Below are 16495 nucleotides of genomic sequence, written 5' to 3'. Positions count from 1 at the left end.
CGGTAAAAGTGAAATTAATGTATTGTTTACTGTTGTATTGTGTTGTGTAGTGGCTTTGCTGGCATGCATCTAAAAAAAAGTGGGGAGTTTGCCCCACCAAGATTTACATGCTAAAATCACCACTGCCCTCATGATAAATCATTTGTTTTCGGAATAATTTATATTACTGTATATTTTTGCTTGTAGTCACAAGAAATAGGCAGCATACGAATTTGTGTATTTCCTGCACTACTAATGTGCAGGTAAGTACGTACTGTACATCAGGGGGGGACATTATTATTATTTTTTTTAAAGATTTTGACATTTGAAATTTCAATGGAATGTAATTAATCAAACAAACATAAGAATTGTTTTCGATGATTGTTTTTATTCGCATCAACTTGATTTGAAGATTTACATTCATTTTGAAAACATGTTTTCAAGCTTGACAATAACTTCTCGGAATGCGAGTGATACTGATAAACTCACATAGTGACACAAACCATTACATATGTTTAGCTCCTCTCACAATCGAGAGGAAGTAACTTATTCTGACTTAAATGCAGATATCATTTTTTTGAATTATGACATACGATGCTGTTTGCATGTTTTAACATCAATATCAAAACAGGGCAAATAAGAATGACATTTTTTCCCTAGTCTTTCCACTAGGAAGACAGTGAACACCATATCATAAATTATCATTTTTCCACAGGAAGAAATACAAAATATATTCACTTTATAAAAATGAAATAGAATCTTATTTCGTGAAACAAAAATAAAAACAGAAGATTCAATTGATGCTCTTGTAATCAAGAGAGGATAATTAAAATACTGACATTGTTAAATGTCCTTTTCATTAAAACTAAAACTTATAGTATACACTCCTGCAAATGCAGAAAATGAGGATGAAATCGTCAGTAATGTGGAGTAGGAAATGTCCTGCTTGAGCAGATGAGGAAGAAGATCTCTTCCTATTCTCATTACTGTCTAACATCCATAACATTATTCTTAGACCAACATGGTCCATTGTGCTTGTCTGAGAGTGGAGCTCCAGTCTGTAGGACTCTACCAGGGCCTCCAGAGGGCGCTGTTAACTGGACCCTTCTCTTTGCTGATGCTGTGCTGGGCTGGGGAGCTCAGCTGAGGCAGGTCACTCTCCCTTCTGTTCTTATCAGAGAATGGTTGCAGGCTCTGAAAGTCCAGCAGCAAGTGGCTCAGCAATTTTCTCTGAGATGGTGTCTTCACCTCATCTGTGGACAGGAAGTGTACAATCTCTTGGACACATCTGGAGTAACCCTGATTGACAGGTGCTGAGCATGAGGATGAGCTCACTGGCTGGTACTGTTTCTGTCGTCTCAGCAAGCAAACTGTCATTTCCAGGATGTCTGCTTTCTCCAGCTTGGAGTCAGACTGCTGGTTGAGGATCTCTGGACCCAGTAGAGACTTGAGCTGCTCAATGCTGCTGTTGATACGATCTCTGCGTAACTTCTCCACGACTGGCTTTCTAATCTGCAAAAAAATAAGGAGAGTCATTTATAACATTGTTCTAAAATATATCAGAGGTCTGATAAAAAGATGACAACTATTATCAAGATCCGAAACATAAAGCAAGATGTAATTTCAAATGACCTTGTTTGTTAGAGTCAGGTGCTCCTTAGAGTAGATCATGGCTGAAGTGATTGTAGGCGCCATGGCTTGATCTCTGTGCTGTAGAGGTCTCTGTGTAGAAAGTCTGATCTCTACTGGTCTGATCTCTACTGGTTTCATCTCTCCTATATATAGTCCCAAATCTGCATATGAATGTGTGGGTCTTGGGTTTGTTGGAGTTTCTCACAGTCTGTAGCCAATGGGGGAGCTTGGGTTCTTAATGCTGGGGACAATGGTCACATCTCAGGGGAACAGGTGGAGGGGTGGGGGGTGATGGAGAGTGACTCGGAGCACTGTGTGAATCTGGGAAAGTAGTGACCCCCAGATTTCCTGCCTAATGGATCAATGACACAGACAGTACACACGCTCATCATCAAAACTTACACGTGCGGGACTGACACATACCTTCTGCATTAAAACTTACACTGCTTTCTTATACATTTTATTGGAAGATTCGTAGCCTTCTGTATTGTATTTGGTGACTACATTATGAATATGACCTCTTTATTTGTAATCCTGAATAGAAAAATGGATTCCTGCTCAATTCTGTGCAAATTCAGTATTTTAGCTTGTTTGCGTGTTTGCTTTATCCGTAAAAGGTTTGTACACGTCTGAGATTCATTCATAATTATTCATGCTAAATGTTTTTTTCATTATAATGAAGTAGCATAATTAGCATGAATTCTTATAGAAGACAGAGAAAATAGCAATATGATCAAAATGTAGATCGATATTGGAATGACTTCATCATTTCTCATTCATAATTTCTCATAACTTTTTGAGAGAAATGTTGCAATACTGTTCCTATTATTCAGAGTGGAGGGAATACACTTCGGGTTTTGGAAGTCCAGAGGTAGCAGATGTGTTCTCTGGCTTAAGTCTGGTGGTCAGTGTGAGTAGAGAGCTGATCTGAGTTTCCCACACTAAGTCCTGTGTGCTGTGATCAATGCACAACAAAAGGTGCTCAGTGGACCATTAGTGATGGCTATTGGATCTGTGTTATATGATAGACAGATTCTGACATCACAGACCATCTGGATTCTGGAGGGAAACTCCTGCACTGGCTGATTCAACACATACTCTTAGAGGTACAGACCGTGTATCCAAGTTAGTCCAAGTCAATGTCTGCAATTCAATCTGTTTTCTAAATGGTATTTAAGCTGATATTGATTCTCTTTGTCCTAAACAATAGCTATATTTTAAACGAAACATTTCATGTTATTACAAATGACATAAAATAATAAGATTTCCTTCCAGAAAGATAGGAATAGTGTAAAAAAAAAATGATGGAACCAAATAGGCAAATCACCGTTTAGTATGCCTTGTTAAATGGCATTGTCTCTACACAAGCAGTTCCCATCAAGCCCCTGGGGTTAAGTTTGTTTCTTAGATATTTGTCAATTTAGATGATGGTAAATACAAATATTTTCACTAATTGATATAGTCTCGGTAGCCTATACAATAAGCAACAAGTTTAATAAAAAATCCTGAAGGGTTAACCATACAGCAAGTTATTATTGGACTTATTTCATCAGCATTAGTATAAGGACTGTAACAATACATTTCAAAATAAGACTATGAAATGTATATTTTCAGCAGACACTTTATGTACTTTTTGGTTTTGGATAATATGTGAACATTTACTAAACATAGGCCTAGGATTCTGAAATATAACAATTCAGACCCCCCCCCAGTGTAGGGGTCTGAATCTATTGTCCCAAAGAGGCTCTGTGAATGAGTTTTCCTGGGTTTCCCACACTCTCTCCATTGACTGCTTTGCTTTCAATGGTAGAGCAGAAGTGTGTCTTATTACTCATCACATTAGCTATGCAGTTGAGTCAAGTCCCAGACAAAGAAGGATACTTACTCTGTCTGCCCACCTGACTAGGATGAGGGTATCAATAAGCTTTATTTTTATAAAACACTTAGAAAATCTACCATGCATCAACATATTAGCTAAATCAAGATATAGAACACCTGTAATCTACGGAACAATGCAGAAAAGATACATTTTACCAATGTAAAAATGGTTTAATTGCCTTTTGTAATGAAATTGCACAAGTAAGCACTTCTGCGAAGACTAACAGTTTTGGAAAAAGTATCCAATTGTCATACTTGAGTAAAAATAAAGATACCTTAATAGAAAATAACTCATGTAAAAGTGAAAGTCCCCCAGTTAAATACTACTTGCGTAAAAGTCTAAAAGTATTTGGTTTTAAATATAGTTAAGTATCAAAAGTAAATGTAATTGCTCAAATATACTTAAGTGTCAAAAGTAAAAGTATGAATAATTTCAAATTCCTTACGTTAATCTGCCACGTTGTATAATGATAGGAGACAGGCGCAGGATTTAAAAAAAATGTCCCTAACCAAAATAGAGTATGTCATGGGGACGAAGCCCAAAACAAACACGTATATACATAACACGGATGTAACCCAAACAAAAGACAGAGGTGTAAACCTCGAATAAATACATGGGACGAGGCCCGTCAGAACAATACACAGGACGAGACCCATAATAACAATACACAGGACGAGACCCGTAATAACAATACACAGGACGAGACCCGTAATAACAATACACAGGACGAGACCCGTAATAACAATACACAGGACGAGACCCGTAATAACAATACACAGGACGAGACCCGTAATAACAATACACAGGACGAGACCCGTAATAACAATACACAGGACGAGACCCGTAATAACAATACACAGGACGAGACCCGTAATAACAATACACAGGACGAGACCCGTAATAACAATACACAGGACGAGACCCGTAATAACAATACACAGGACGAGATCCGTAATAACAATACACAGGACGAGACCCGTAATAACAATTCCCAGGACGAGACCCGTAATAACAATACACAGGACGAGACCCGTAATAACAATACACAGGACGAGGCCCGTAATAACAATACACAGGACGAGACCCGTAATAACAATACACAGGACGAGACCCGTAATAACAATACACAGGACGAGACCCGTAATAACAATACACAGGACGAGACCCGTAATAACAATACACAGGACGAGACCCGTAATAACAATACACAGGACGAGACCCGTAATAACAAGTGCACACTAACACGGTATGTAAACCGTAATACAATGTACAGTAAATGTAGTACAAAAGCCGATACAAACAGAGCACAGGTACTTAACAAGACCAACAGACATGGAACAATGATCGACAAGGATAATGGGGAACAGAAGAGGGCACAATTATACACATACTAGTCAGGGGGAATAGGATCCAGGTGTGAATAATGAGACAAGACAGTCCAGGGTTGGTGGTGCTGATCTAGTTCAGTGACGCCTAGAAGGCCGGTGACGTAGACCTCCGGAGCTGTTGAACGGAATGAGCAGCAGTACCGGGGGGATCCGTGACATAATCAAACCAGACAGCACAATTTTCTAGTTTTTAAGGGTCTGAATACTTATGTAAAAGTGATATTTCAGTTTTAAACTTTTTATAAATTAGCAAAAATGTCTACAAACCAGTTTTTGCTTTGTCATTATGAGTTATTGTGTGTAGATTGATGAGGGAAAAAAACTATTTAATACATTTTAGAATAAGACTGTAACCTAACAAAATATGGAAAAGGTCAAGGGGTCTGAATACTTTCCAAAAGCACTGTATTGTGAAAATACTCAAATACACAGAGTATATTCAAATACAAATAAATACATACATGCATTTGACCCCAGGTCCTAAAAATATTTGAAATAATGTATTAGTAAGCTATTATTTGAAAATAATTGTAATACTTCCAGTAGTAGGTGATTTGGCCACATTATTTGACTATTCAAATACACAGAAAGTACGTATTTAAATATCAAATAATCAAATACACATATATTTGAAGTTGGAACCTAGATTTGCTAGTGATACATATCTCATACCTCTAAACCCTCAACTAAATGAATTAACACAGAATATTACATACAGTGCCTGCAGTATTCACATCCTTTGCCTTTTCCAAATATTTCTGTGTTACAGCCTGAGATTTGTGTCACTGGCCTACACACAATACCCCATAATGTCAAAGTTGAATTATGTTTTTAGAAATGTTAACTAATTCATAAAAAATGAAAAGCTGAAATGTCTTGATTCAATAAGTATTCAACACATTTGTTACGGCAAGGCTAATAAATTCAGGAGTAAAAATGTGCTTAACAAGTCCTATCTTAAGTTGCCTTGACTCACTTTGTGCAATACTAGTGTGTAATGTGATTTTTGAAAGACTACCTCATCTCTGTACCCCACATATACAATTATCTGTAAGATCTCCTAGTCGAGCAGTTCATTTCAAACACATATTCATCCACAAAGACCAGGGACGTTTTCCCAATGCCTCGCAAAGAAGGGAACCTATTGGTAGATGGGTTAAAAAAAAGACATTGAATATCCCGTTGAGCATGGTGAAGTTATTAATTACACTTTGGATGGTGTATCAATAAACCCAGTCACTACAAAGATACAGGCGTCCCTCATAACTCAGGTGCCAGAGAAACCGCACAGAGATTTCATCATGAGGGAAATAGTGACTTTAAAACAGTTTCAGAGTTTAATGACTGTGATAGTAGAAAACTGAGGATGGATCAATAACATTGTAGTTACAATACTCAACAATACTAACCAAAATGACAGGGTGAAAAGAAAGAAGCCTATATAGAATTAAAATATTTCAAAACATGCATCCTGTTAGCAATAAGGCACTAACATAAAATTGCAAAAAGTGCGGCAAAGAAATGATCTTGAAGTCCTGAATACAAAGTGTTATGTTTGGGGGCAAACACAACACGTCTTCATATTTTAAAGCATGGTGTTGGCTTCATCATGTTATTGGTATGCTTGTCATCGGCAAGGACTAGGGAGTGTTTCTGGGGATAAAAATAAACAGATTAGAGCTAAGTACAGGCAAAATCCTAGAGGAAAACCTGTATCAGTCTCCTTTCCAACATACACTGGGAGAAAAATTCACCTTTCAGCAGGACAATAACCTTAAACACAAGGCCAAATATACACTGGAGATGCTTACCAAGATGACATTGAATGTTTCTGAGTGGCCTGGTTACAGTTTGACTGAAATCGTCTTGAAAATCTATGGTAAGACTTGAAAATGGCTGTCTAGCAGTGATCAACAACCAACTTCACAGAGCTGGAAAAAGTAAAAAAATAATAAAGTGCAAATATAGTACAATTTAGGTGTGCAAAGCTCTTAGAGACTTACCTAGAAAGACTCACATCTGAAATCGCTGACAAAGGTGATTCTAACACGTATTGACTCAGGGGTGTGAATGCTTATGTAAAATAAATGAGATATTTATTTCTTTCATTTTCCCCAAAAAATCAAACTTTTCTAAAAACATGTATTCCCTTTGTCATTTTAGGGTATTGTGTGTAGATGGTTGAAAATAAATATGATTTAATCAATTTTGAATTCAGTCTTTAACACAGCAAAATGTAGAAAAAGTCAAGGGGTATGAATACTTTCTGAAGGTACTGTAACTTCTGGATAATCATATATTTCTTGATGACGTTCATAAGCCATTGCATCTTTCTTTCCTTGGATCTAAGATTTTACAGTGTCAAATGATCAGTACTTGGACTCTAATGCAAAATATAGGATTTGGAAAAAAACACACAAACAATCAGATACATTTAATGATTTATTTTATTTTTCATATAGAATAGTTTTTCTTCATTTTGTGATGACACATTCCTACAATTTCTTGAAAACATCTTCAAGACACATCATAGAGTGTGGGTTATATAAAACCTTCATAGAAGCAACTGCAAACAAATGCATTTCTTACAGATACATATCTTAATATGATATGAGTATTTCAATGTTGTAACATTGGTAGTGAATCACACAAAAAACAGGCTTGAATATCAAGCAAATCAATTAAAGATTTGTAAGTCATAAACAAGAAAATATGATGTGAAATTCCTTCACAGAAGGATAGTGTTGCATAATTCAAGAATTTAAACATTCTTTGTGCGCTTTCTCACCCAATGTGGGTAATAAATAGACTATAATGGGTCCATGATGAATGACAATTCAAGACACATCTTCAAAGAAGATAAATTCACTCAAAAACATCAACAATATTATGAAATTAATTGTTCCTTTGTGGTTGTTTTGCATTTTCTAAGCAATGCAGATTATAAACCATCTTTAGCAGATTGAGGAATTTCGTCTTAAATAGTAAGAATAACTTTACGTGATTCTCGTGTTACATGAAAAGTGATGATATTTCCTCAGAGAGGAAAATAAAAAAAGTCATATATATATATGAACTTCCATTGGGAAGGCTTTTTCACATATTCATGAAAAAACAATAAACACAATCAAAAGATAACTTTTAAATGTCCTGCATAAGCAGAAGATTATGTCTCTATACATTGTCATTACTTTCCACAACATTAATGTAAGACCAACATGGTCCATTATGTTTGTCTCGGAGTGGAGCTCCAGTCTGTAAGACTCTACCAGGGCCTCCAGAGGGCGCTGTTGACTGGACTCTGCTCTTTGCTTATGCTGTGCTGGGGTGGTGGACTCAGCTGAGACAGGTCACTCTCCCTTCTGTTCTTATCAGAGGATGGCTGAAGTATCTGCAAGTGGCTCAGCAGTCTTCTCTGGAATGTGTCTTCACCTCATCCTTGGACAGGAAGTGCACAATCTCTTGGACACTCCTGGAGTAACCCTGATTGACAGGAGCTTAGCATGAGGAGTAGTTCACTGGCTGGTACTGTTGTTGTCGTATCAGGAAGAAAACTGTCAGCTCCAGGATGCCTGATTTCTCCATCTTGAAGTCTATTTCTTAATAACTTTTCCACTACTGGCTTTCTTAGCTGCAAGAAGAGAAGAGGAGAGTCATTAATAACCTTATTCTGATATGGCATTATTGAAACAAATAAACCATCCATCAAAGTAAATAAATGTCCTTGAATTTGAATCTTCAATTTACCTTGTTGGTCAGACTCAGGTGCTCCTTAGAGTGGATCATTGCTGAAGTGATTGCAGGTGCCATGGCTGGATCTCTGTGCTGTAGAGGTCTCTGTGTAGAAAGTGATCTGATTTCTACTGGCTTCACCTCTCCTATATATAGTCCCAAATCTGCATATGAAAGTGTGTGTCTTGTGCTTGTTGGAGTTTCTCACAGTCTGTAGCCAATGGGTGAGCTTGGGAGGACAATAAGGAATGTGAAGCTGCCACATGCTCAGTGTTCTTATTGCTGGGGGACAATGATCACGTCTCAGTGGAACAGGCGGAGGGGTGGTGGGTGATGGAGAGTGACACAGAGTGCTGTGTGAATCTGGGAAAGTGGTGACCCACAGATCTTGGGACCAATGACACTGACAGAGCACACGCTCATCATCACAATTTACATATGTAAGATTGACTCAAATACTTTTCAATAAAATTCCTAATAATTTTAGTTTTTTGCATTTTAGATAAATATTACTGTCCTGACATTGTAAAAATTCAATCCAATGTGAAGCGCTTTGAATGGGTTCAAATACCTGCTCATATAGCCTAATTAGTCTAATTCAATAACTTATTTCCACTATTATAACTGCCATGTTGTTTAGCTGTTCAGATGATTCAGAAAATATAAATTTTCTTTTTTCAATAAATATACTGATTTATAAGGTAATACCATTAAGTACAAAACATAACCTCAGTTTCAGGCTTGTAAATTGTTGCTTCATTCACTTCCTGAAGTGTGCCTATTCCCCCACTGAGACTCACAGGTGCTGGTGGGACTGATGAATGACCATTAACTGTCTCTGCTCTCTAGAGCTTTCCCACACTCTGCCCATTGCGATAGCTTCAAATAAACAATAGAAGTGTGCATTGTTAAATGCTAATTAATCTCTACACAAGCCGTTTCCAACATGCCCTTGGGATTAAAGCTCATGAGTACAATATTTCTCAATGAGGAAATAGACGAACACAAACATTTTGAGGTAAATGTTGTCACATGAGTTGTTGGAACATTCGTCACATTCACCACTGCATCGAAACAGTGGTGGCAATCTCATTTACGAGTAATGAGAAACAATGGAAGACAGTGGAAATGTTTACTTTACTTAATTGCATTTTAGTTTTAGAAGGACATTGCACTTAATCAACATTACTGTTAGAAATGCCCGTATTAGCCAGTCGACTAATTTTCATCATAGAATTTGGAATGTAATATGAAACAGTCACAAGAAATGTTCACAAATCAATGATGAAAGTGCTTTTTAAAATAAAGCGTTTCACATGTTCGCTTTCAAAGGATAAATTAAGAGAGTCATCTCAGAATTTAAATATAAAGAAACTATTGAGGATATTAATCGATGGCTGAAAGAGCATGAGGAATGCATTTGGGATGTATTGGGAACCCCAACAACATCTATTCAAACCCCTCCTGCCATGCAGTGGGTCTTTGTGATAGCAGACACACTTCTATTGTGTGTCAGGGCTCAGCAGACTGCATGCAGAAGTGTGGGAAGCCGTGTGTCTCTGTGGCTCCCAGCTCCAGAGAGCGTGTGACTGGGGCACACTCAGCTTTGTGCAGGGAGCCAGCTGTAAAGCTCAGAGGAGGGAAGTGTGCTGCCTGAGGCATCTGGGAAATCTGTGCCTGTAGACAAGACAGACATACAGGTCATCATCACCTCAGAGCTGCAGCACTCTGATGGAGTCACATTACCTGGAAGGTTGTCTGATACAGACGGACAAGTGTGAAAGAACTCCAATCTGATCAGTACTGTCACTGTCTCAGACAGCTTTCAGTAAAAGTTACAACATTATGAGTAGCTTACCAGTGTTTTAAATGCATGTGTCATCTCACACGTATGTAAATTGTGGGATCAATGCCTGTGTCTTTGATCCCAACATTTAGCAGCAGATCTGTGGGTCACCACTTTCCCAGAGTCACACAGCGCTCTGTGAGTTACTCTCCATCACCCACCACCCCTCCACCTGTTCCACTGAGACGTGACCATTGTCCCCCAGCAATAAGAACACTGAGCATGTGGCAACTCCACATTCCTTATTGTCCTCCCAAGCTCACCCATTGGCTACAGACTGTGAGAAACTCCAACAAGCCCAAGACACACACTTTCATATGGAGATTTGGGACTATATATAGGAGAGGTGAAGCCAGTAGAAATAACTCTACACAGAGACCTCTACAGCACAGGGATCCAGCCATGGAGCCTACAATCACTTCAGCAATGATCTACTATAAGGACCACCTGACTGACAAAAAAAGTAAATTGAAGATTCAAATTTAAGGACCATTATTCAGTTTGATTAGATTGATTATTTGCTTCAATAATACCATATTCCAGAACAACGCTTTTAATGACACTCCTCCTCTTCTCGCAACTAAGAAAGACAGTGGTGGGGAAGTTATTCAGAGATTGTATCAACAGCAGCATTGAGCGGCTCAAGTCTCTCCTGGGTCCAGAGATCCTCAATCAGCAAAACAACTTCAAGTTGGAGAAAGCAAGACATCCTGGAAATGAGTTTGCTTCCTGAGAGGACGGCAACACATCCAGCGAGTGAGCTCCTCCTCATGCTCAGCACCTGTCGATCAGGGTTACTCCAGATGTGTCCAAGAGATTGTACACTTCTTGTCTAAGGATGAGGTGAAGACACATCCCAGAGAAGACTGCTGAGCCACTTCCAGATACTTCAGCCATCCTCTGATAAGAACAGAAGGGAGAGTGACCTGCCTCAGGCAACAGCAAAGAGAAGAGTCCAGTCAGCAGCGTCCATTGGAGGCCCTGGTAGAGTCCTACAGACTGGAGCTCCACTCATAGAGAAAACCTATGGATCACGTTGGTCTAAGAATAATGGCATTATTGTCATGGACACGAATGAGAATAGGAAGAGATCTTCTTTATCTTCTGCTCATGCAGGAGTTTCTAAAAGTCTTGCTCTGATTGAGACTGTTCATTTCAGTTTTACTGAAGAAGTTTTTCTAAGAAAATGATCCATACTATGAAAACTACATTTTTTGTAGTGTGATGGTTTTATATAATGAATAACCTTTATGTTTTCTAAAGTGTGTTGATTATGTTGAATGGTTGTTCATGAGCAACATCAACTTTAAAAGTCCTCCATGACTTTTACACAAACTTTTGGTGATTGTCTAATGATCTGTTTTAAGGTCAAATCTTAGAGAATAAGCAATTGTTTCCACTACATTTGTGTACTGATATAGTTTTATTTACATTGTATTGAGCATCTTATATGAAACATGTATTAGTTATCCATTTGATAATGATGGACCTAAGCTACAGCATCACTGTTCCTCCATGATGATTATTTACCCAAGCTGGGTATTATACCTGTAATCATCACTCTGTGATAAGCAATACTCTGATTTAAGATCAAACTTGTCAATTTTATTTCATGATGTTTTGTGATATGATAAAACATGATAAAACATTACCGGAATGTGTCTATTGCAGATTGATGAAAGCTGTCTCCAAACTCTTGTTAATTATCAACAATCCAGCGTGTCTTTTGTAAAAAAAAAAATTTATTTTTTTATTTCACCTTTATTTAACCAGGTAGGCCAGTTGAGAACAAGTTCTCATTTGCAACTGCGACCTGGCCAAGATAAAGCATAGCAGTGTGAGCAGACAACACAGAGTTACACATGGAATAAACAATTAACAAGTCAATAACACAGTAGAAAACAAAGGGGGGAGTCTATATACAATGTGTGCAAAAGGCATGAGGAGGTAGGCGAATAATTACAATTTTGCAGATTAACACTGGAGTGATAAATGATCAGATGGTCATGTACAGGTAGAGATATTGGTGTGCAAAAGAGCAAGTAAATAAATAAAAACAGTATGGGGATGAGGTAGGTGAAAATGGGTGGGCTATTTACCAATAGACTATGTACAGCAGCAGCGATCGGTTAGCTGCTCAGATAGCTGATGTTTGAAGTTGGTGAGGGAGATAAAAGTCTCCAACTTCAGCGATTTTTGCAATTCGTTCCAGTCACAGGCAGCAGAGTACTGGAACGAAAGGCGGCCAAATGAGGTGTTGGCTTTAGGGATGATCAGTGAGATACACCTGCTGGAGCGCGTGCTACGGATGGGTGTTGCCATCGTGACCAGTGAACTGAGATAAGGCGGAGCTTTACCTAGCATGGACTTGTAGATGACCTGGAGCCAGTGGGTCTGGCGACGAATATGTAATGAGGGCCAGCCGACTAGGGCATACAGGTCGCAGTGGTGGGTGGTATAAGGTGCTTTAGTAAAGACAGTAAATACAGCCTATATCCCCCATACTATTGTCTGGCAGCCCATACTCTGTCAGAGTAAGACTTGGAGATGTATCCAAGTTCTGTTAGTGATGTTTAATCACTTTGCACAACTCATTGAGTACATTTTTATAAATACAAAGTCAACCAAATTAAATACTTTTTCTTGTTCTTTACTTAGTTACATTTTCTCATCTTTACCATTATAGCCTATATTTCAGTTCAATAATGTGTAGGCTTGGGCCTAAAAGTGAAATGATTACAAATTACAGTGGTGGGAAAAAGTATTTTATTGTCATACAAGGGTACATGTAAAAAGTCAAAGTAAATGCAAATTCCTTATATTAAGCAAATACTATCTGCACGATTCTTTAAAAAAATGTATTTACAGACCGATAGGGCACACTCCAATACTCAGACATAATTTACAAACGCAGGATTTGTGTTTAGTAAGTCTGCCAGATCAGACGCAGTAGGGCTTACAAAGCGTTATATTAATATGTGAATGGATTGCACCATAGTACTGTCCTGTCTGAGCATTCGAAATATAACGAGTTTTTGGGTGTCAGTGATAATGTATGGGAGTAAAAAATACATATTTTCTTTAGGAATTTATGTCAAAATAAAAGTTGTAAAAAAATATAAATAGTAAAGTACAGATATCCCAAAAGTAGTACTTAAACGTATTTGTACTTACTTACTGTACACCACTGTGTGCTGGAAGTTTACGATGATATTATAATGATTTTTGTTGCTCATCAAATGTATACCAAATAGTTTCACAAGTGTTCACCTATGTGTAGGCCTACAGCAAATATCACAGAAGACCAGAGATTTCCTAAAGCAAATATCACAGAAGTTCAGGGCCATGTTCAGTTGCCATACGTTATTGAATGTTGCAGATATAAATGCCATGGATAGAGCCAATGTGATTCCGTATTCTACATTTCAGAGGCATCTGAATGTTCCAAAACGTTGCGTCCTGCTAAACGCAGGATAGGCAACTGTGTCATCAACTGACACATTGCTGTAACATATTATGTGGCTAGCTAAAACTTAAAATGCCTATCTGGGCGTTGTATGATCGGTCAGGCATCAGCAACGTCTAAGCTCTGGAACGCAGTCTTTTCCATCGAGGAATTTTCGATTTTTCATAGCTACCTGAACATCATTGCGCAACACGTCTGCTGCAATGGGCACACACCTCTGCGTAGATAGTTGCTTCGCCTGCCAGATTGCCTGGATAGGTATTTTAAGTATGAGCTAACCACCGTATAGCAATGATGACACAGTCGATGATAGGTCGCATACCCCTGCACCGATTTAGCATGCACCAACCAACGTTCGGGAACCATATTGCTATATCATATGACGTGATTAGCTGAAACGTAAAATACTTATCCAGGCGTTGTACGATCTGGTATGCGCCAGCAAAGCCTGTGCAGAGGAATGTGCCCATTGGTTGATGCATGCAACGTCTGAGCAGAGGAACACGACCAATGAGGGGATTTGATTCATCTGGGCCCGGCACCCGGTTAGGGACTGTGATAGTTGAATGCATTCGAATTGGAAACTGGCTAAATCCCGGGAGTGAGCCAGGTGTCCTAGTGGTGTAATCAAATCAAATCAAATCAAATCAAATTGATTTATATAGCCCTTCGTGCATCAGCTGATATCTCAAAGTCCTGTACAGAAACCCAGCCTAAAACCCCAAACAGCAAGCAATGCAGGTGTAGAAGCACGGTGGCTCGGAAAAACTCCCTAGAAAGGCCAAAACCTAGGAAGAAACCTAGAGAGGAACCAGGCTATGTGGGGTGGCCAGTCCTCTTCTGGCTGTGCCGGGTGGAGATTATAACAGAACATGGCCAAGATGTTCAAATGTTCATAAATGACCAGCATGGTCAAATAATAATAAGGCAGAACAGTTGAAACTGGAGCAGCAGCACGGCCAGGTGGACTGGGGACAGCAAGGAGTCATCATGCCAGGTAGTCCTGAGGCATGGTCCTAGGGCTCAGGTCCTCCGAGAGAGAGAAAGAAAGAGAGAAAGAGAGAATTAGAGAGAGCACAATTAAATTCACACAGGACACCGAATAGGACAGGAGAAGTACTCCAGATATAACAAACTGACCCTAGCCCCCCACACATAAACTACTGCAGCATAAATACTGGAGGCTGAGACAGGAGGGGTCAGGAGACACTGTGGCCCTATCCGAGGACACCCCCGGACAGGGCCAAACAGGAGTAATGAGTAATGAGTGGGATTCTAATTTTTTAACATGCAAAGGTGATTTTTTTTCTATATATAAATGCTTCATATACCTTCACAATGAAAACTAGTTTGAAAAACCAAACATGTTTTATGGGAAAGAGATGTACGTTTCTGGACGGAGCACTATTTATTGTCCTGACCATCCCAGTGGATATTCGGTTATGTGTCACCCTGTCACTCAACCATTTGAACTTTTCAGCTATTTTTATATTGGGACATAAAACTAAAACTTTTCTATTGAGGGGTTTAAGAACCATTTTGCCGCCTGGTGGAGCCGGGCCATGGACGATTCACCATGCTGCCTTGTTGACAACATGACCGAGCTGTGGTCAAGTGGGTCTTGTCAGCCAGGTTACGAGCGGCGCAGAACAGCATTCGATTGAGACAGGCGCTCATCCTGCCCGTCACGTCACGGGCTATAGTCAGTGTGCCCCGCGGCTCAGCGTAATCGAATCCGCACAATGTCTACTTCCAAGATGGCGGCGGGATGTGAAAGAGTGGACAGTAGTCACAGCATGGATAAAAGCATAACTCTTCCACCCGACGAGATCTTCAGGAATTTGGAAAATGCAAAGAGGTTCGCAATAGACATAGGTAACGTTATACACTAAGTTGCATTTTTCTATCACTACTTGAATATATTCAGTTGGCTTCTTACTTTGACAACACACACAGCCAGGCATTCACGAGAGGTTAGCAAGCAGCGACGTGTTGTCGTTCTGTCTGGCTAACTAACGCTGCAGTGTTTAGATTAACTAAATTAAGTACCTGTTCCTGCGAAGTTACCTTAGCGCCACAAGCCTGCTACAGACATACATGTTATCTAGTGGCAATTACACATTTTATGGGCCAATTTAGCTACAGTTTTCTCAACTGTCTAGCTAGTTAAGTTAGCTAATTTTTACCACTGAGCCAAAGTGGCTGTGCTGTCAACAGTGTCTGACATGTTATTCCATGCTAACTAGGTAGCTACTACGATCAATTATCAACGTTTTTTCCTCACAGGTGGATCTCTGACGAAACTCGCCTATTACTCCACTGTTCAACACAAAGTAGCGAAAGTACGGTCATTCGACCATACTGCAAAGGTAGGTGGTATACATAAACGTTGGAACACTGTCAGTACACTCAGCCTGGTGTCAGACTAGACGCAACATAGTAAATGTACAACCGGGACACCCAGAATTTGGTTACACAAGACAGATGGTTACTCAAGCGAAAGTAGGGTGGATGGGTGGCCATATAACAGGAACGTTTAGCAACCAATGTTCCCTCTAAGCTGCGCACTGCAA

At 39.2% G+C, this 16495-nt stretch overlaps 2 protein-coding genes and 1 pseudogene across 3 annotated transcripts in view; 1 reads left to right on the top strand and 2 right to left on the bottom strand.

The window, feature by feature from the left end:
• Positions 1-400: 400 nt before the first annotated feature.
• LOC112255475 (transcription factor HES-5-like) lies at positions 401-1725 on the bottom strand. Its single transcript, XM_024428455.1, has 2 exons — positions 1612-1725; positions 401-1491 (listed from the first exon to the last, which is right to left on the bottom strand). The coding sequence occupies exons 1-2, from the start codon at positions 1672-1674 to the stop codon at positions 1048-1050; spliced, it is 507 nt and encodes a 168-aa protein (XP_024284223.1). The 5' UTR covers positions 1675-1725; the 3' UTR covers positions 401-1047.
• A 5644-nt stretch (positions 1726-7369) lies between these two features.
• Positions 7370-8711, bottom strand: LOC121846844 (annotated as a pseudogene).
• A 6802-nt stretch (positions 8712-15513) lies between these two features.
• Positions 15514-16495, top strand: part of LOC112254489 (4'-phosphopantetheine phosphatase) — a 34757-nt gene continuing 33775 nt past the window's right edge. Inside the window, exons 1-2 of one of the 2 annotated variants that reach the window (XM_024427149.2) lie at positions 15514-15797; positions 16209-16291. In XM_024427149.2, coding sequence (XP_024282917.1) covers positions 15665-15797; positions 16209-16291 — 216 coding nt within the window. In that variant the 5' untranslated portion in view covers positions 15514-15664. The remainder of the gene's footprint in view (positions 15798-16208; positions 16292-16495) is intronic. The other variant, XM_024427150.2, reaches the window with a different exon arrangement.

Source organism: Oncorhynchus tshawytscha, linkage group LG07 (assembly GCF_018296145.1).
Source record: "Oncorhynchus tshawytscha isolate Ot180627B linkage group LG07, Otsh_v2.0, whole genome shotgun sequence".
Taxonomy (NCBI): domain Eukaryota; kingdom Metazoa; phylum Chordata; class Actinopteri; order Salmoniformes; family Salmonidae; genus Oncorhynchus; species Oncorhynchus tshawytscha.
Note: the sequence above shows the minus strand (reverse complement) of the source record. Positions and strands in the feature narration are given on the sequence as shown.